This window comes from Coenobita brevimanus, chromosome 53, assembly GCF_032717465.1.
Source record: "Coenobita brevimanus isolate Jiangsu-jjx chromosome 53, ASM3271746v2, whole genome shotgun sequence".
Classification (NCBI taxonomy): Eukaryota; Metazoa; Arthropoda; class Malacostraca; order Decapoda; family Coenobitidae; genus Coenobita; species Coenobita brevimanus.
In genome coordinates, this window is record NC_137006.1 from 38,720,912 (window position 1) to 38,741,628 (window position 20,717).

A 20,717-nucleotide genomic window follows, 5' to 3' on the forward strand; every position below is an offset into this window, starting at 1 on the left:
CATCGTTCAGAAGACAGAAGTTGGACTGTAGTATTAGGTCAACTGCTTGCTCCCCACGACCATCGATTCTCAGGCTACTTCACTGATAGTGATGAGCACTAAAGTCACTTAACATCATCTTGTTCCCAGGAAAATGCTCAAACAGTGAATTCAAAGCATCACTATCAATGGGGCCATGTGGTGGAAAGTACAGAGAGCAGATAGACAGATACGTGTTATTACATTTTACTCCGCACACAACAGCTTCCAGAGTGGAATTTTGAACCACTTCCGGTTGTGGGTGTGAATTGTGTGTGTGTGTGTGGCAACTCCGTGACCATCATATCTTCTATACGAATGATAGTGTTTGTACTGTGGAGGATCAAGGTGATCCACCTAGTGTGTCTCCTGTAAACAAATAACGTCTGGCCTGCGAAAAGTCAGCAAGAATGCTATATTGTGTAATTTATTCCCAAGAGTCATAAAATTCTACAGCAACACAGTGAATGTGATGATTTAAGATTTACGTTGGGGGCCAGGGCCCGTACTTATAAAAACTACATCATAGTTAGGTGAAAGTCATAAATGTGAGACTTAAGGAGCACCTCATCATAACTAAGTCGAGACTTTGTTAAGTCGAAGTCACAAGCTGCTGAGTTAGCGGTTGGCGCTGCGTAGCCCTTGAAAGTTTCGAAAAATGAAGAAAAATCTAAGAAAACAACAGAGAAAAGATGCTACAAAAAATCAGAAATTACTACGATATTTTCTTAAATGTTTTCAGGGTAAAGTAAACAGATTAACGGCATTTTTGAGGAATTATTAATTTACCACTTTGTGTTGTGGACGAGGACATGTTGCCTCTCCACACCACCCTGTAAACAAACACCACCACCGCCATCCAAGCATGGAGAACTCCAACAATGTAACAAGCAAACGTTCCAGAAAGCAAAATTGGACCCCCGATGCCACATATAAGCTGGCACAGTTGTATCTTGAGAACATACACGTGCTGAAGGGGGTTACAGCCTTGTTTTTTGCCGTTGGTCTTGTTAGTATCTCCCACACAAAATCAGTCACAAAAATTATGCCTGCACGGTCCAAACGATATCTCTTGACCAGTTCTGCATCACTTAGCTCGTTAAGCACATCTTTCCTTTCACGAAAACGTCTTGGTTGGCGCTGGCGAATTTGTTGTTGTTGTGGTGCGGCGGCCATCTTTACTGTTATGATCGAGTCATAAGCCGCGTCCGAAGCGCTAAAACCACTCGGGAGGGGTCTTAAGCTATGACTTAGTTTAAGTCGAACATAAGGACTTATGACTCGCTCCTATGAATTTAGGACAGACTTTCGCCTTATGACTCAGTCTTAGTGTTTTATAAGTACGGGCCCAGTATGCTAATCGTTTTAGTCCGCCCACCAACAGGTGAGTGACAACCGGGGCACCTATCCGGGCGATTGCTATCGGAAACCTCCATTTTATCATCAGTGTCAAGGCTTCAGACATCTCTGAGGAAGAGCTTACTCTTCTCTCCCTCGCTGGAGCAGAAGTAGGAAGAACATGAGGACGTGACGGGTTGGATAGGGTGGTTAGAGCATGCAACTTGTTGGACCTCGGTTTAGGCTTTACTGGCTGAGATGCAGCAGCAGCCTGTAAGTATGAGGTAGCTGCAGGGATATCATTTAGAGAGATGGAGCGAACAGAAGGCTGAGATGGAGAAGCAGAGTGAGTGGCATGAGGAACAGGGACAGGGTCAGTCTGTCTCAACACAGCATATCACAGGACGGGACATCACTGCTTAGTAAATTAGCACCATGGCAGCCAGTGTCTATGTACAGGAAGCTAAATTAATGGGCCTCACTGACCCAGAAAAAATACAAACCTGCGTCCTCTCACGGTTTAATATCAAGCAGGAACGTGAGAAAGATGCTCGTGACGAGCGTAGAATCCAACGCGAACACGAGCGAGAACAGCGTGAATACGAGCGAGAACAACGTGAACACGAGCAGAAACAATGCGAACTCAACTTAGAACACGAGCGAGAACAGCGTGAGGAACGAGAGAGAGAACGAGAACATGAACGTGCCGAGCGAGAAGCACGCGAAAAACATGAACTTGAAGTGCTGAAGCTCAAGCGAGATTCCTTGGCTTCAGACACATCCGGTGCAGTTGGTCCAAGCTCCACGAGCATTCTCCCAGCACATGTCCTGGCGACCCCACGCATCAAGCTTCCTTCATACAAGGAAGGCGAGCGAATCGAGCCATACATAGCTCGTTTTGAGGACATGGCAGACATGTATCAACTGGATGAGGCAGCTAAGCGGCTCCAATTTCTAAGTTTATTTGAGGGCCCTGCCCTCGATATTTTCCACAGAATTCGTGGAGACAATCTCACGTATGAGATCTTGAAAGCTGCACTCATTAAGGCGTATGGTCTCACAGTAGACAACGCCAAAGTTCAGTTCATGCGAGCTCATCTCCAAGACAAGGAGACAGCTGTTCAGTTCCTCGATCGTCTCACTGCTTACTTAAATGAGTGGATGGAGAAAGATGAAACTCCTTCCACGCGTGAGGGGATAATTGGCCTTATACTGCGTACACAGCTAGAGAGGTCGTGGGCTGCTGAGCTCATAGCACAGCTTAAGATCTGCCAGGTGAAAGATGCCAGCCAAATGGTAGAAAAGGCTGACGCATTCTTTACCGCATACGGGTATCAAACTCGTAAGCAAAACACCTGGAACAGAAAACCTGATAAATCTGGGAAATCGTCTCAGACTGAACCCCAGCAACAAGGCCATTCTCAGAATAATGGCCAAGGTCCAAAACCACAGTGGAAGGACCAGGGGCAAAACACTCAGAAACCTGAGTGGAAGAGGTACAACAAGTACCCTAACCAGCAGCAGTATCAGCCACGCAACCGACCATCGGGACAAACTTTTTCACCACCAGCTCAAAAGAGGCAGGAAGCGAACACAGCCTTCATTCCTCAGCAGCAGCACGGTGGTCACGTCCCTACCAGTATGGGTATTCCCCCACAGTTCACTAGTCCCACAGTGACAGTGAACCCCCCTCCACAGATGGCCAATGTTCCATCTTCCCAGGCAGTGAGTACAACCCCTCAAGTATATAATTCTCAAGGCACAATGTTTGCTGCATCAATTCAGCAGCCTCATGAGTGGCTAGCTGCTTCCTCCACAGGCCCTCCCACAGGTGACAGTACCTCCCTTGTTCAGCCAGGGTTTGTGGGAGGCATCCCTGTGAAGGTCCTGAGAGACAATGGGTCCTCAGGTTGCTCTGTCAAGCAGAGTTTAGTTCGGCCTGAGCAGTATACAGGTCGACAGATCCATGCAGACCTTATTGATGGATCAGTGAGATTGTTCCCTGAGACATGTATCCAGGTGGCATCTCCATTTTATACTGGTACGACACTCGCAGTTGTCATGCCAGAACCTTTATTTGACCTCATCATAGGCAACATTTTCGGTGTCAAGGATAGTTGCACCGAACATGACGCTACTCAGACTTCGGCTGCGGTAACACGAGCCATGACTGAGGCTCCAGACTGTGTCACCCCAGTGATCATTGAATCGCCACAAGATCTGATGTGTAGCCAACTTGTTGTACAAGAACAACATTCTGACCCGACACTTGCTGCCGTGTGGAACAAACTAAAGGGTCGAGTGATTAAGTATTCACGGGGAGGTCGAGCCAAGTTCCTTTGCAAACAAGGACGGCTCTACCGTGAGTCACGAACACCCGAGGGCGAGGTTCGACTGCAGTTTGTCGTTCCCGCCAAGTACTGCCTAGTAGTGTTACAATGAGGTCATTGTTCAGCCTCAGGAGGTCACATGGGCAAAAGGAAGACCCAGGGCCGTATCCGAGCTGACTTTTTCTGGCCAGGGATGGGACGAGACATAGATAGTTTTGTGCGTTCATGCAGTGTGTGTCAAAGTAACACCACTAATCAGGGACATGTCCTTCCTGTGCCGTTCATAACCACACCCGTAATCTCTGAGACAGTTGAGACACGGGGTAGTGGTGAAGTGGGTGCAGACCTGACGTCTCGCCCATTGGCCCCACAGGACACATCATATCCAGGGCCTGTACATACATATTATGTACCGTAAGTTAAGGGGAAAGTTTGAGAGAGAACTCCGCAGAGGCGACTCGAGGCTACGTAAGCCCGAGTTTGCACAAGGATTCTCAGCTCCCCGATATTAATATAAGTACTGTAGGTTAAGGGGGATGAGAGACCTCCACAGAGGCGACTCGAGGCTATGGAAGCCCAAGTTTGCACAAGGATTCTCAGCTTCCCGATATTAATATAAGTACTGTAGGTTAAGGCACAGGTTGATGACCCGTGTGCAGTTTGAGGCTACGGAACCCCGAGTTTGCATCAATTTGCCGACACTAATCGTGTGCTGTAATTAATGGCGACCTCGAATGTACGAAGCTTAGGCTGTCACTCGTATTTTTCAGCTAGAGCATACTTTTCATAGCATGTACTGATTACTAGGCAGAGAGAGTAATTGTAACGTAATAAGAATTTTGTCTCATTGACACATTTGATGCTCCACCTTAATTGATTTTGCAGGTACAGCAATGGGTGTAGCAGTTTTGCTGTGCGGGCCAGCTGATCATCTGCCGCACGCTGCTGCCTCTTCTCCTCTGCCTTCGTTGTCGCCATATTATTAATATTTACTATGTCATTTTACACGTAGGTACAGTTACACTACAACTGTCACACCTACACCGTGTATTACATACACCACGCTACACAACAATTAGTTGTCAGTGTAAATGTAGCGAACTTTCGCTCAGTTTGACCTGAGTACTGTACAGGATTTTCACCGTCGTCAAGGAGTTTTTCCCTCAAGCTTGCTTCTATTAACATAAATACGAGGTTTTTTCGCTCACTGGCAACTGCAACTTTCTCCTGTAGCAGGATAGCACACACACCACAGTGTGAATCTTGTGTGACTGAGTTAGGATTTATATGTATGTATATTGAAATCTTTCTGAAGAAAGAAAGATTTGATTTTCATGGGGCGTAATGTCACGAGTTGGCTAGTGACATTGGCTTTTGTGGGAAACCACAAACTCAAGTGGAATCCCAGTTTATAGTTCAGTAACCGCTCATTCAGACGGGAGCCTTTTCAAATCAATTTTTCAATGTCATACGTGATCGTCTTTGTGTGAGACATTAGCGCTTCCGCTGAGCGATTTGTTTTGGGCGCGTTTCGCTCACTCTAGCCGTTAAAAAAATGCGGCCCTATCGCTCCCTATTCCCCACGAGTTTACTCAGTCCAGTGTCTGTTGTGACGGAGTGAGGTTCTGTGCTCCAGAAGTGAGAGGTCAACCCAGGCTCCACTAGACTACAGTTCTCCAGACTCCCACCCTTCTTTGGGTGATACACCACATTCATTGATCAGTATTTCTTTTCGTTTTTCCTAGACTTAAGAGTTTATTTAAGGTGTTTTTCCTAGGAGTAAGAATTTAGCTCTTGAGTGAGTGAGTGAGTGCGATCTCATTAATTTGATTTTGAAATGTAACGTTAAATTTATTTTGTAATCAATAAATTTAACAGTTCTTTTTCTTGAGCTTAATGTAATGTAAACTCTTGTTTCATTTCTCCACAATTAAGCTCATTCCTCTTATAGCTCCTAGCTTGCATAAACGTTTTGCCTTCATAACTGGTACTTAGGCCAGTCTTGTTGTATTAAGTTTAAAATCCGTTGTGCCTCCTAGGAGTTAAGCATCAGCAAGAACCTGATACTATTATTAGTATTAGTTTTTTATTGTCAGGGGTGAAGTAACTTTCTCCAGAGGTTAACGGTACTAATAAACAGCAATTGAGTAATTAGTCTCTGCTGTGTACTGTTGAGAAAGTTTATAAATTCTCGTTCTTAGAGAATCGTGCGAAGCAAGCCAGCGTAAAGTAATCGTTGCTTGATTTAGTAAGACAATCTTGTTCCTGCTCTTCAATATTATTGAACATTATTGTCATTTAAAAAATATTAGCATTTATTTTAAAAACCCCATGACAATGGACACTGAAGACCCTGCACCCTCCACTTCCACAGTCCGCGACCATCACCTCCCACCTCGCAAGAACATCAACAAAGCAGAGATAGAAAACATCAAGACGGCCCTTGACCCGGACAAACTTTTAGCACGTCTCAAAGAGACAGACCCAGATCTCTTTTCAAAATTAACCAGCCCCAGCAGTTCTTCTAGAGGAACCTCCACTGTAACTTCAGATACCTCCGGCAGGCTCTCCACTCTGTGCCTTGGTCCATACTATTCTTAAAGGTTGAACGAATCTTAACAAAACAACAACGACAGAACGATTAGATCCAGCCTGAAAATGGAATAAGATAGTTCTGAAACTTTGCTGCCATTTGGGGAACTCCTAATGAAACTTCAAGATCACCAAAAAATGTACGGCAATAGAAACCGTACATAAGAAAACCAGTAAAGGAGAATGTGCCATAGCTTTCAATCTTATATACCTCCAAGAAAAATATATATATATATATATATATATATATATATATATATATATATATATATATATATATATATATATATATATATATATATATATATATATATATATATATATATATATATATATATATATATATATATATATATATATATATGTATGGGTGTGTCTATATACGTATATTGTGTATACTTAATACATACAGTATATATTCTATATACTATATACTGTATATATATATATATATATATATATATATATATATATATATATATATATATATATATATATATATATATATATATATATTCCGCAAATTGTTTTGAAAAAGTGTTCCCCTGAACTTGCCTCTGTTCTAGCTAAATTGTTCAGACTATGCATACGTACTTCTTCATTCCCAAATTCATGGAAAGAAGCCAATATCCACCCAGTTCCGAAGAAAGGAAGTTCCTCTGACCCCTCTGATTACAGACCAATAGCTGTCACATCTTCTCTTGGTAAGGTCCTTGAAACTTTAATTAATAAGCACATTGTTAAACATCTTGAATCCAACAACTTAGTTAGTGATAGACAATATGGTTTTTGCCACGATAGATCACCATTGACATACTCAATCACCTAACTCATACCATTCATCAATCAATTGACCTACATGGAGAAACTCATGCAGTAGCCCTTGATATTTCTAAAGCTTTTGACAGAGTATGGCACCGTTCCCTGCTGTCCAAACTCCCTAGCTGTGGACTAATGTCTTTTGTTCCTTTGATTTCTTCATTTATCATTGACAGGAAAAAATGAGTAAAAGTAGATGATGTATATTCCAATTTTCACTCAATTAACCCCGGCGCGCCGCAGGGATCAGTTCTGGTGCCAACCCTATTCTTGGTTCATATTAATGATCTCTTATCTGTCATCCACAATCCCATCCACTCATATGCAGATGACCCAACACTACATAGTTCATTCACACTTAGACACCCATTTACAAAGTCTAATAACTACCTCTCAACTCGATACAGCCATCTCCATAAATCAAGACCTATCTATGATCAGTGAATGAGGACAAAACAACCTTGTCTCATTTAATGCTATAAAACTAAATATATACTGTACAATTTACTAATAGACAGATATTGCCAGATTCGTACATTACCAGCAGTGCTACTAATATTCCCATCTCCAAAAGTATTGAAATTCTTGGCATCTCACTTAACAATGCCCTCAGCTGGACCTCTCGTGTTAGATCACTTGCTAAAACTGCCTAAAAAAAACTTGGATTATTGTACAGAGTCCGTAACTTCTTCACTGACAAGCAGTTAGTTATAACTTATAAGAGTCATGTGCACTCTCAGCTTGAATATTCCTCACTCTTGTGGAATGGATGTGGAGAGATTGCATTAAAACAATTAGACATAATTCAGAACAAAGATGTTAGGATTATTAACAACCCTGCCATTACAAATAAACTACCTCCCCTACAAGCAAAATGGAATGTTGGCTCACTATCATTATATTCCAGATATTTTTATGGCAAATGCTCAGACGAAGTTGCGTCCATGGTGCCACCTCTCCATGCCTTCCCTTGTGCTTCACGGGCATCTGGTAGCGCTCATGATTGGAATGTCACTCAGCTATATTGCAGAACTTCTGCCTATCAGAATTCTTTCATTCCCCGAACTGCATCTCTCTTAAACTCGCTTCCCCAGAGTTGCTTCCCTTCAAATTTCAACCCACAGCTGTTCAAATCTAACTGTTGCAGATATTTTATGAACAGAGGACACCAGTAATCTGGTGTATGGATTATTTTTTTTTATTCATTTGTTTTTCCTTCCTGCATTCTGTTATTTAAATATATATATATATATATATATATATATATATATATATATATATATATATATATATATATATATATATATATATATATATATATCCCCCCCCTGGGGGTAGGGTTTTTTTTCAAGAATACTCCCCCAGTATCCCTGCTTGTCGTAAAAGGCGACTAAAAGGGTTGGCGGAGGGTTAGTGCCCCTCCCCAGAAAACAACTACCTAAAAAAACAAACAAGAAGCCTCGGACAAGGACTGACCAAACGATGACGACCCAGGACTGGACAAAGGACTTGGTAAGGGGTACATGGAATGTAAGAGGTGCGAATGATGAGGTGAAAGAGAGAGAGATTGTCCAGGAGCTTGAAGGTGCGAAAGTGGATGTATGTGGAATAACTGAAACAAAATGGGGAGGAGAAAGTGTGAGAGAATGGGAGTATGGATAGGGTATATGTGCAGGAGTAGCTGAGAATGAGAGGGCAAAGGAAGGAGTATGTATAGTTGTGAGTAAAAGATGGAAGAGCATAAGAGAGTATGGATCAGTTGAGTCAAGGATTGTGTGGGTAAAGTTGAAAGTTGGAATACAAATGTGGGCGATTGTGTGTGTGTATGCGCCAACGCAAGATCATGCTAGAAGAGTGAGAGAAGAGTTCTGGACAAATGTAGAAGTGTGCATGGAAAATTTTGGAAGGAGTGAGAGAGTGTTTTTGATCGGTGATATGAATGGTAAAGTTGGGAATGTGAAGGTGGATGGAATAGTTGGTGAGTGGGGTGTGCCTGCTGAGATAGATGAGAATGGGAGTGCGTTAGTGGACATTTGTGCCGGGAGGGGGTTGGTGATAGCCAATACCCTCTTCAGGCATAAAATGATCCACAGGTGTACATGGCGACTGATGAGAAGGGTGGGTGGTGAACTGAATGAAAGGAAGGCAATGATTGATTATGTGTGTGTGGATGAAAGGATGCGAAGATGTGTAATGGATGCAAGAGCTTATAGAGGTTGGGGGAGTAGACTTTCTGACCACTACTTGGTGGTGGCCAGAATTAGGATTCAAGTAAGATGGAGGAATAGAAGAAGGGAAAGACGAGAGGAAGGAGTAGTTGCAAGAAGAGTGGAAAGGTTACAAGAGGATGAGAAAAAGGCAGAGTATAAGAGAGAAGTGGAGGAACGATTGGGCAAATATGAATTGGAGCAGATAGGAGACGTGGAAGGTGTGCGTAGGATATTTACAGAAGAAATATGTGCAGCATGTGATGTGGTGTGTGGAAGGAAGAGAAGACGGAGGGGGGGTGCAAGGAACAGCGTGGTGAACTGAAGAGGTGAGACAGGCTGTGGCACAAAAGAAGAAAGCATACAATGAATGGATGAGAAATAGGGGCGTGGAAGAAGTTGAGAGGCAGAAGAGAGAGTTATATGTAGAAAGAAAGAGAGAGGTGAAAAGATTAGTAAGAGAGAGTAAGAAGACAGTGGATGAGGAATTTGGAAGGAATTTGAGTGTAAAGTGGAGGGACTGTAAGAAAATGTTCTGGAAAGAGGTGAAAAGAGTAAGACAGGGTGGAAGTGAAGTTAGCAGGGGAGTGAAAGATAAAAATGGTAGATTACTTGTGGAGAAGGAAGAAAAAGTGAGCAGATGGAGAGAACACTTTAAGGAATTGTTGAACATATAGGATGGAAGTAATGCGAGTATAAGTGGCTGGGGAATGGCTGGGAGAAGGAGGGAGGTGAGAAGACAGGAAGAAATCAGTAGGATAGAAGTTGTGGAAGCAATGAAGAAAGTTAAATCGGGGAAAGCCCCAGGAATTGATGCAGTGTGTGGTGAAATGCTGAAGCATGGGGGAGAGATAGTAGTAGAATGGATGTGGAAGATGTACAGATTGGCCTAGGAGGAAGGTAGAGTCCCGGAGGATTAGAAGTCAGGTATAATTATTCCCTTGTACAAAGGAAAAGGGGAAAAAGAAGTGTGTGGTAATCATAGGGGCATTTGTCTTCTTAGTGTAATAGGAAAAGTGTATGGTAGGATACTTACTGACAGAGTTAGAGAAAGAACAGAGAAAATATTTGGAGAAGAACAGGGAGGCTTTAGGAAGGGAAGAGGTTGTGTAGATCAGATATTCATTCTTAGATCTTCAGTGGAAAAGTTTCTAGAGAAGGGAAAGAAGTTGTATGCGGCTTTCATGGATTTGGAGAAAGCATATGACAGGGTGGATAGACAAGGATTGTGGAAACTGTTAAGAATATATGGAGTAGATGGGAAGTTGTTGAATGCTGTGAAGAGTATGTACGATGGTGCGAAGGCTGCAGTGCGTGTGGATGGTGAACTAAGTGAATTTTTCTCTGTGAAAGTTGGGTTGAAACAGAGATGTCATGTCTCCATAGTTGTTCAATCTGTACATGGATGGGGTAATAAAAGAGGTACAAGGTAGGGTAGTGGATGTTGGAGTAGCCCTGGTGAGAGAGGGTAGTGTTTGGAAACTCCCTGTACTGTTGTTTGCAGATGATACTGTGTTGTTGAGTGAAGACGAAGGGGAGCTGCAAAGCTTGGTGGATGAGTCTGGGAGAGTGTGTAAGAAACGGAATCTAAAGGTGAATGTAGGGAAGAGTAAAGTGATGGTTCTTGAGAGAGGTGAAGTCAGTGAAAGTACAGCGAGGTTGGATGGTGAGGAATTGGAAAATGTGAGTACGTTTAAGTACTTTGGTAGTGTGATGAGTAAGGATGGAGGTTTGGAGGGTGAAGTGCTTGAAAGGGTACAACAGGGAAGAAAAGTTGCTGGTTCTTTGAAAGCAGTGATAAGAAACAGGGAAGTGAGCATGGAAGTGAAAAAGTTACTACATGACAGTATTGTGATACCAACTCTAACGTATGGAAGTGAAGCTTGGACGTTGTTGGAAGGACACAAGTCAAGAGTGAGAGCAGTGGAAATGAGTTATTTAAGAAGAGCCTGTGGAGTCACATGGAGAGACAGGCTGACGAATGAGGATATAAAGAAGCGTTGTGGTGTGGATGTGATAGGAAGCGTTATGAGGAACACACTGAGGTGGTTTGGCCATGTGGAGAGGATGGAGGGTGAAAGACTGACGAAGAGAGTGTATGTGAGTGAGGTGGAGGGGGGAAGAGGGAGGGGGAGGCCGAGGATGAGATGGAGGGATCTGGTGGAGAGGCATATGAGAGAGGGGGGTGTGAGTTGGGAGCAGGGCAGTGAAATGGCAGGGGACAGGGCGACTTGGAGGCGATTTGTTTGTGGCCACCCCAAATGAGATTGAGGCGTCTGGCAATATATATATATATATATATATATATATATATATATATATATATATATGCAAAGTACATTGCCGTGACACTTACCCATGATACAGGCATCGAGAAGCTTAGCCTCCATAACACCCTGGTAAGTCAGCTCCCCTCCTTCCTTGACCAGATCCCGAACTTCCTGTCGAAGCCGCCGCAGCTGCTCTGGATTTTTGGCCAACAGGTGGGAAGCGTAGGCGAGGACTGAAGCAGTGTTTTCATATCCAGCGATCAGGAAGAGAATACTCTGCGCCACCACAGTCCTGTCTTGCAGCACTGAAAGTTTTTGAGGGGTCACAGCTAACCCTTGAATTTACAGAGGGTGGCCCGTAAAGAACATTCCATCATATACTCACATGATACCTTATGTGCTGCAGGGATGCCTCAGTCTGCTGTTATGGGAGTGGATGTGGCACTGGGAATAAGAAATGAATGATACAAGTAAGACACTGATAAGGCTGACTAGGCCATCCCCATAACACACGAGAAAGCAATTGGAATGGAAGGGTAACATTATAAATGGGCCACCTTGTATTTCAAAATGATTATCAATTATATCTCATGGATGTTAGCGTGCCTGGGTTCATTAGATCATAAACTCAATCCTTCCTCTGGTCAGGTGGTTTGAGGGGTAGGATGCATCAGGGAACGGGCTGCCCATGCCTCCCTAACATTACCCACTCTTACCTTCCTCAGATTATACATGTTATCAGGCAATAAGGAAAGCCTACAAACTGTAAGGATAACAGTTTTAATCATGAGCAGCCACTAGATGCAATGCATATTTTTTGGTCAACGGTCAAACGATTTTTCTTTCAGTTAGGGAAAACTTGGTCTGAAAACAAGGAAGAAGATGGTGTATGACTAACCTAATCTGGAGATGGTGGGGTCTTCACTTCCTGCCCTGCGTTCCTCCCGCATCAGATCCAGGAAGTCTCCACGCTGCTGGCTGGACTCTCGGGACCTAATTGTCTCCTCAACCACATCCCGGAAGAAAATAACTTCAGGGGAGTCCAGCTTGAAACCAAGTGCTTTGAAAACCCACGGGAAGTTTAATAACAGTATAAATCTGACAACAGTGGTTGGTTGAACCTTAAAGAATTTGTCGGCATTTTCGGCAAACACTGGCTTTTCTTCTGTGAGTGAGTTGCACTGGATACCAAAGGCACAGGATGCGATGGAATCCATAGTGAATCTTCCGAATTTGTCCCTCATATTAAGTATGGGGTTTTGCTTGGCATCTTTAAGGCAAGAGGCGACCAGAACATCAGCAATCTCGTTCACAAGTGGAAACATCCTTTTCATCTTGCCTGAGGAGAAAGCCGTTGACATAACTGACCTCAGGGCCTTCCATTCGTCGCCAGTTTTGTTGGTCAGCATCTCCACCAACACACTCTCAGAGTCTAAAGTAAAGGTCCTTCGATCCACAAAGTGGTCAAAATCCTTAATCGTGATATTCTTAATGATTTCGGGGTCACGGATCATGAGGCCTGGCTGAAAGAAGGAGTATAAACCGAAGAAACTGTGGCTGCTGAAACGCCTGTACATCTGAAAAAAAAAAAAAAATTATATTATACAAACATATATATATATATATATATATATATATATATACATATGGAAAATGCCTTTGACAGAGTCCCTAGAGAGGTGGTAAAGTAGGCAATGAGAAAGCTTGGCTTGGAGGAGTGGCTGGTTAGAGTGGTTATGGTTATGTATGTGGGTGCTCACACCCAGGTAAGAGTGAATGGAGATTTGAGTGATGAGTTTTCCGTGAATGTTGTTGTGCATCAGGGGTCAGTTTTGAGTCCCATGTTGTTTATCATGGTACTTGAAACCCTCTCACGTGACTTTAGAAATGGACTCCCGTGGGAGATGTTGTATGCTGATCATTTGGTGTTGATTGCAGAGAACAAAAGGGAGGCGAAGGAAAGGTTTAGAAAATGGAGAGATGATATGGGGCACAAATGCTTAAGGGTAAATGCAAATAAAACAAAGGTAATGATATCTAGGGTTGGTGGCGGTACTGTCAAAGATGAGGAAGAGTGGCCATGTGCAGTTTGCCACAGGGGCATGGGAAGTAATTCTATCTTGTGCGGTGTTTGTGGTAAATGGGTGCACAAGAGATGTAGTGGTATCAGAGGTAGACTGTGAGATAATGCTGATTTTATGTGTACAGCGTGTCGGGGAGAGCAGGTGGAGATTGTCAGGCGTGAAAGGATTGAACTTGCTGGTGAATCTCTTGAGTGTGTGGAAGAGTTTTGTTATTTGGGAGACATGTTGTGTGCTGGAGGTGGGGCTGGAGCTAGCTCTGTGGCTAGAGTGAGAAGTGGTTAGAAGAAGTTCAGGGAGCTGTTGCCTCTTCCGACACTGCGAGGGCTCTCCCTACGTGCTAAGGGGACTTTGTATGCAGCATGTATTGGGAGTGTAATGCTGTACGGTAGTGAGACCTGGGCAGTAAAGGAGGAGGATATTCGCCGGCTCAGACGTACAGAGATGACAATGATTAGGTGGATGTGTAGTGTGTCCCTGCATGCAAGGTCCGGGGGGGGGCTGGGTTTACGATGGAAGAGTTGAGAGGTAAGATGGGACTGGAGTGTATTGGTGTTGTCATAAGGAGAGGTAGATTGAGATGGTTTGGACATGTGAAGAGGATGGGAAATGATAATTGGGTGAGGGAGGTGAGAAATGCTAATATTGGGGGTGGGGTTATGAGGGGTAGACCGAGAAAGACATGGGACGAGGTCATTAAGTGTGACCTCAGGGTTAAGGGACTGAGCAGGGAGGCTGCAGTGGATCGTCCAGCGTGGAAAGCCGCCATTAGGTGACCAAGGCCGACGCATGCAAGCATGTTGGAGCCTTTAAAAATGTAACGTATATATATATATATATATATATATATATATATATATACATATACATAAATATATATATATATATATATATATATATATATATATATATATATACATATACATAAATATATATATATACATGTATTGATATATATACATATATATATACATGTATTGATATATATACATATATATATATATATATATATATATATATATATATATATATATATATATATATATTTTTATGTGAAGAAGAAGGAACCAAAGGCCATGAGCCCGCAAAACTGTTCCTTCCAAGAGAAAAATAAAATACAAGAGAGAGCCAATTTCAAGATCCATTCATTTCGAGATGCCTGGACACACTGCGTTTGAAAGACTGGAGATCATAGGAAGCAGGAAATACAGACAGAGGGAGACAGTTCCAGAGTTGACCCATTGCATAAATGAAGGACTGGGAGTAACGGGTAACTCTTGCATTAGAGAGTTGGACAGAAAAGGGGTGAGAGTTTGCTGCTAGACAGGTGCTACGTGCCCGTCGTAGAAGTGGAGGAATGCATGCAGACAGTTCAGAGGAACAGTGACCATTGAAGTAGCGATGGAAAAGAGATAAAGATGCAACACTGCGGCGATGAGACAGAGGTTGAAGGGAGTCAGTAAGAGGGGGAGAGTTAATGAGACGAAAAGCCTTTGACTCCACCCTGTTGAGAAGAGCTGTATGTGGGGAGCCTCCCCACACATGAGAATTGTACTCCACACAGGGGCGGATAAAACCCCTGTATAGAGTCAACAATTATGCAGGGGCAAAGAAGGAACGGAGTTGGCTTAGCACACCCAATCGCTTGGAAGCAGGTTTTACTAGAGATGTAATATGATCTTTCCAAGACAAGTCCCGAGCAAATGAAACCCCAAGCATGTTCAAGGATGATGCAGGATTAAGTTGAGTATTATTAAACATAAGTGGGTATACCTGTGGAAGATTTTATCCTGTTGATAGGTGCAAAAACTGAGTCTTTGATGCATTAAAAACAACCAGATTATTTTTACCTGTCAGAGATAAGAGCCAAGTCAGACATTACGTGTGCCGTATATATATATATATATATATATATATATATATATATATATATATATATATATATATATATATATATATATATATATATATATATATATATATATATATTGTTACGGAACAGAGAAAGATAACGTACACTTTAAGTGAGAATACTAAGAGTCACTACTGTCCCGTAAAGTTCCAGGTTCAAAACAAAAGAGTTAGGTAAAATTACAAGTTAAAGTTTAATGCTCAAACTAACAACAAAACATTCAGGACTCATAAGGATAATGTAATGGCAAATAAACAGGTTAAATATATGGTTAACTGCAATAGCCTCTATTAACACGAAATTAGTAAGAGTAAATTTATCTAAGTCAGCCCTGATAAAATGAGATACCAGATAATACTCAGTGAATGCCAGATAAATTATTACAGATACAAACTATTATCAAAAATGACTGACATAAAACCCAACATTAATCAAAAAACCTCACTAGGCCTAAGAATTAACCTTATGCTACACAGTACAAGAAAAAATGCAATAACGCTTATACTCAAATTACACACAGCTGCTAGATGTTTGGAGATTTCTTGAGCACTCACAATAATAATATCTGTACAGGGGAGGACAGAGATGTGAACAAAATGAGGAGCAGATCTAAGTGGCAATGATGCAGAGACTGAGCTCATTATATAGGGGCCAGGAGAGCTTGATACAACTTGTAAGAAGGACGCGCAAATGAAGCCATGGGGACAAAGAGCTGAAAATCCCGCTCTGAATAACAGAGAGAACGACTTACTCTACTATAACGGTAGAAGGGGGGGACTGAGGCAGAACACGCTCGTGATCAAACATGCAGCATACTGTGCGTTAAAAATAAACAAAGGATGATGAAATCATAGGATATGTAACACCTCCCCACAAAGAAAAAAGAAATTTACAAAGGAAATTTCTTATTACTCTAAAACAATCTGTACATGGCATTACAGAACATGCAAATGTCTTTCCTAATGTTACAAAACATGAGATCTCCCTAGCACGTTCAGTCATAGGTACTTGCCAGTATCCCTTTAACAAATCAAACTTACTTATGTACCTAGCCTTTCCGATCTTGTCTATGCAATCTTCCACGCGAGGGAGAGGGTAAGTGTCTGTTTTGGTGATCTGATTAACACGTCTGTAGTCGATGCAAAGCCGCTGTGACCCACCTGGCTTAGGGACTAGAGTGACAGGAGAACTCCACTCGCTCTGACAGGGCTCAATCATCTTGTGGTCCAACAGGTAGCCAAGCTCCTTCTGGATGAGAGGAACTTTCACTGGGTTCACACGGTAAGGAGGCAATTTAATTGGCTTTGCGTCTCCAACATCGACATCATGCATCAACACAGTGGTTCTTCCTGGAGTGGCACGGAACACTTGCGGGTACTCCTGCAGTAATGCTGAAAACTCCTGCCTTTCCTTGGGAGGTAGATGAGAAACCTTAGTCTGGAGATCATTCATGATATCAGGATTCTTCCCCAAACTATCACTCAGGCTCATACTGCATGGGAGAGCTTCACTTGCAGACTCGGGTGGAACAGCTACAGTGCAGACTGGATTATTTTCGTCCCGCCTGTGATATAACTTTAGCATGTTGATGTGACATAGTTGCTTGCTCTTTCTACGATCTGGTGTGGCGATGACATAGTTGACATCACTGAGTTTCTTCTCCACGAAATAAGGACCACTAAACTTGGCTTGAAGAGGTTGCCCATGAACTGGTAGCAGAATCAAAACCTGATCTCCTGGCTGAAAGTGGCGTAACCTGGACTTCTTATCATACCAAGTCTTCATCTTCTCCTGAGCAGCTCCTAAAATTCTCTCTCGCCAGCTGTAAAGCAGTGGACAGCCGTTCTTTGAACTTCATCACATACTCCAGCAGGTTGACGTCATCTTCCTCCAACAGCCAGCATTCCTTGAGGTAGCCAGGGGTCCTCTTTACTTCATGGCCAAACAGTAGTTCAGCAAGGTGAGAAGCCCAGTGATTCATTTGAGATTCTCTTGCGGCAAACACAACAAATGGAAGACCTTTATCCCAGTCTTTCTGATGTTCCAAACAGTATTTCTTGAGCATCGATTTGAGTGTTTGATGATATCTCTCCAACGCTCCTTGGGTCTGGGGATGGTAAGCTGAAGACGTGATCTGGGTGATGCCCAACTCTTTCAGAGACTGCTTGAAAACGTTTGACATGAAATTACTTCCCCGGTCTGACTGTACCTCCTTGGGCAGACCAAACTTTGTGAAGAACCCTAGCATTTCCTTAACCACGTTCTTTGCCGAGATGTTTCTAAGTGGAATGGCTTCAGGATAACGAGTAGCCATATCAATCATGGTCAACTCATAAGAAAATTCTGAAGAAGTCTTAGGAAGAGGGCCCACAATATCCACCAACATACGGGTGAAAGGCGCCTCAAAAGGAGGAATGGGAACTAGAGGTGCAACCTTTTCGGTCTGATTACACTTCCCCACAACTTGACAGGTGTGACAAGACTTACAATACCAGGAAACATCCCTGAAGATACCTGGCCAGTAGAAGTGTTTCAAAATGCGTGCCACAGTCTTCCTCACTCCAAGGTGTCCTGCCAAACTGGAATCATGAGACAAGATTTGTAAAATCCATCCTAGACAATTTACCTACCAACAAAGCTCCAGGTCCAGATGGAATTCCGCCAATTGTTTTGAAAAAGTGTTCCCCTGAACTTGCCTCTGTCCTAGCTAAATTATTCAGACTATGCATACGTACTTCTTTATTCCCAAATTCATGGAAAGAAGCCAATATCCACCCAGTTCCGAAGAAAGGAAGTTCGTCTGACCCCTCCAATTACAGACCAATAGCTATCACATCTTCTCTTGGTAAGGTATTTGAAACTTTAATTAATAAGCATATTGTTAAACATCTTGAATCCAACAACTTAATTAATGATAGACAATACGGTTTTCGCCACGAAAGATCCACCATTGACATACTCAATCTCTTAACTCATACCATCCATCAATCAATTGGATCTTTTTGGAGAAACTCATGCAGTAGCTCTTGATATCTCTAAAAGCTTTTGACAGAGTATGGCACTGCTCCCTGCTGTCCAAACTCCCCTTGCTATGGACTAACGTCTTTTGTTCCTTTGATTTCTTCTTATCTTAGTGACAGGAAAATAAGAGTAAAAGTAGATGATGTATATTCGAATTTCCACTCAATTAACACCGGCGTGCCGCAGGGATCAGTTCTGGCGCCAACCCTATTTCTGGTTCATATTAATGATCTCTTATCTGTCACTCACAATCCCATTCACTCATATGCGGATGACTCAACACTACATAGTTCATTCACACTCAGACATTCATTTACAAAGTCTAATATCTCTACCTCTCAACTCAATACAGCCATCTCCATAAATGAAGATCTATCTACAATCAGTGAATGGGGACAAAACAACCTTGTCTCTTTTAATGCTAGTAAAACTAAATATATACAGTTTACCAATAGACAGATATTGCCAGACTCGTACATTACCTTCAGTGCTACTAATATTCCCATCTCCAAAAGTATTGAAATTCTTGGTGTCTCACTTAACAGTGCCCTCAGCTGGACCTCTCATGTCAGATCACTTGCTAAAACCGGCCTCAAAGAAACTTGGATTATTGTACAGAGTCCGGTGAACTTCTTCGCCGATGAGCAGTTAGCTATAATTTATAAGAGTCATGTGCGCTCTCAGCTTGAATATTGCTCACCCTTGTGGAATGGTTGTGGAGAGGTTGCATTAAGGCAACTAGACAAAATTCAGAATAAAGCTGTTAGAATCATTAACAACCCTGCCATTACATATAAACTACCTCCCCCCTGCAAGTAAGAAGGAATGTAGCCTCCCTTGCAATAGTGTACAGATCAATTTTTGGCAAATGCTCAGACGAAGTTGCGTCCATGGTGCCACCTCTCCATGCCTTCCCTCGTGCTACACGGGCATCTGGTAGCGCTCATGACTGGAATGTCACTCAACCATATTGCAGAACTTCTGCCTATCAGAATTCTTTCATTCCCTGAACTGCATCTCTCTGGAACTCGCTTCCCCAGAGTTGTTTTCCTCCAAATTTCAACCTACAACTCTTCAAGTCTAACTGTTACAGATATTTTATGAACAGAGGACACCAGTAATCTGGTGTATGGATTATTTTTTTTTCTCCATTTGTTTTTCCTTCCTCCGTTCTGTTATTAAAAAAAAAAAAAAAAAAAATAAAAAAAAAACTCTAATGATATCCTGCCTACAAACACGAGGGATGACAACTTGATGTACAACCTCCCATTCACAGTCGGCTGATGCTGTTGGGGGTCTCCACTTCCTCATAAGTACTCCTGACTTTACATAATAACAAGTAGAAGCACCGGCTGACTCTTCTTCACTGTAAGCAGAGCCAGCTAGACCCTTCAACTCAGGGTCAGCAACCTGCAACTCAACCAACTCTTGACGAGACAAATTATCAACACTACGGGGTACTGCCTCATCTGGTGAGTGGTCCAAATTAGCAAGAAAAGTGTCAGCTAGGATAACATCATCATCATCATTATCCTCTAAATCACCAGTAACTTTAGACTTAGCCCTAGTGACAGCACATGCAGGGAACACATCAGGGACATCACAATCCTGGGACGCAGCCACTGGCTCACTAGACAACTGAGGAGCTGGACACACTTGACTTCCACCAATATCATTTCCAAGTAAGAAAGTTACACCTGACATTGGAGTGTCTCAACCAACCCAACCATAACGGAACCATTAACAAAACCAGACTCTAAATTCACTCTGCACAGAGGGACAGAGAAATAATTATTCCCTACACCTTGTAAGATTACAGTTTCATCAGAGGAATTAACATTAGAGCCTAGAACACTGGTCAGCATAAGGGATTGGCAAGCACCTGTATCACGATATATTTGATCTGATTTCCTGTCATTACTGTCCAGAGGACTGACAAAACCATCAGACAGGAAATTAGCACATGAACTCTTGAGAGTGTCACCCACGTTACTGCTCAAAAGAGGAGCTCCATCATAAGAATTTAAGTTACCCCTCAAAGCAGGTTCAGTTAACTCAGTTCAAGAATTCTGGGAACTCTCAAGAGTGGACACTAGACCAATTGACTGAATATTTAAAGACTCCTTTTT

At 42.5% G+C, this 20,717-nt stretch overlaps 1 protein-coding gene across 1 annotated transcript in view; it reads right to left on the reverse strand.

Annotated features, from left to right (window-relative positions):
* The window catches only part of LOC145400693 (cytochrome P450 9e2-like), a 120,146-nt gene that overhangs the window by 66,918 nt on the left and 32,511 nt on the right, over positions 1-20,717 (reverse strand). The window contains exons 2-3 of the mRNA XM_080273129.1: positions 12,473-13,151; positions 11,661-11,879 (exon numbers count right to left, since the gene is read on the reverse strand). Coding sequence (XP_080129255.1) covers positions 11,661-11,879; positions 12,473-13,151 — 898 coding nt within the window. The remainder of the gene's footprint in view (positions 1-11,660; positions 11,880-12,472; positions 13,152-20,717) is intronic.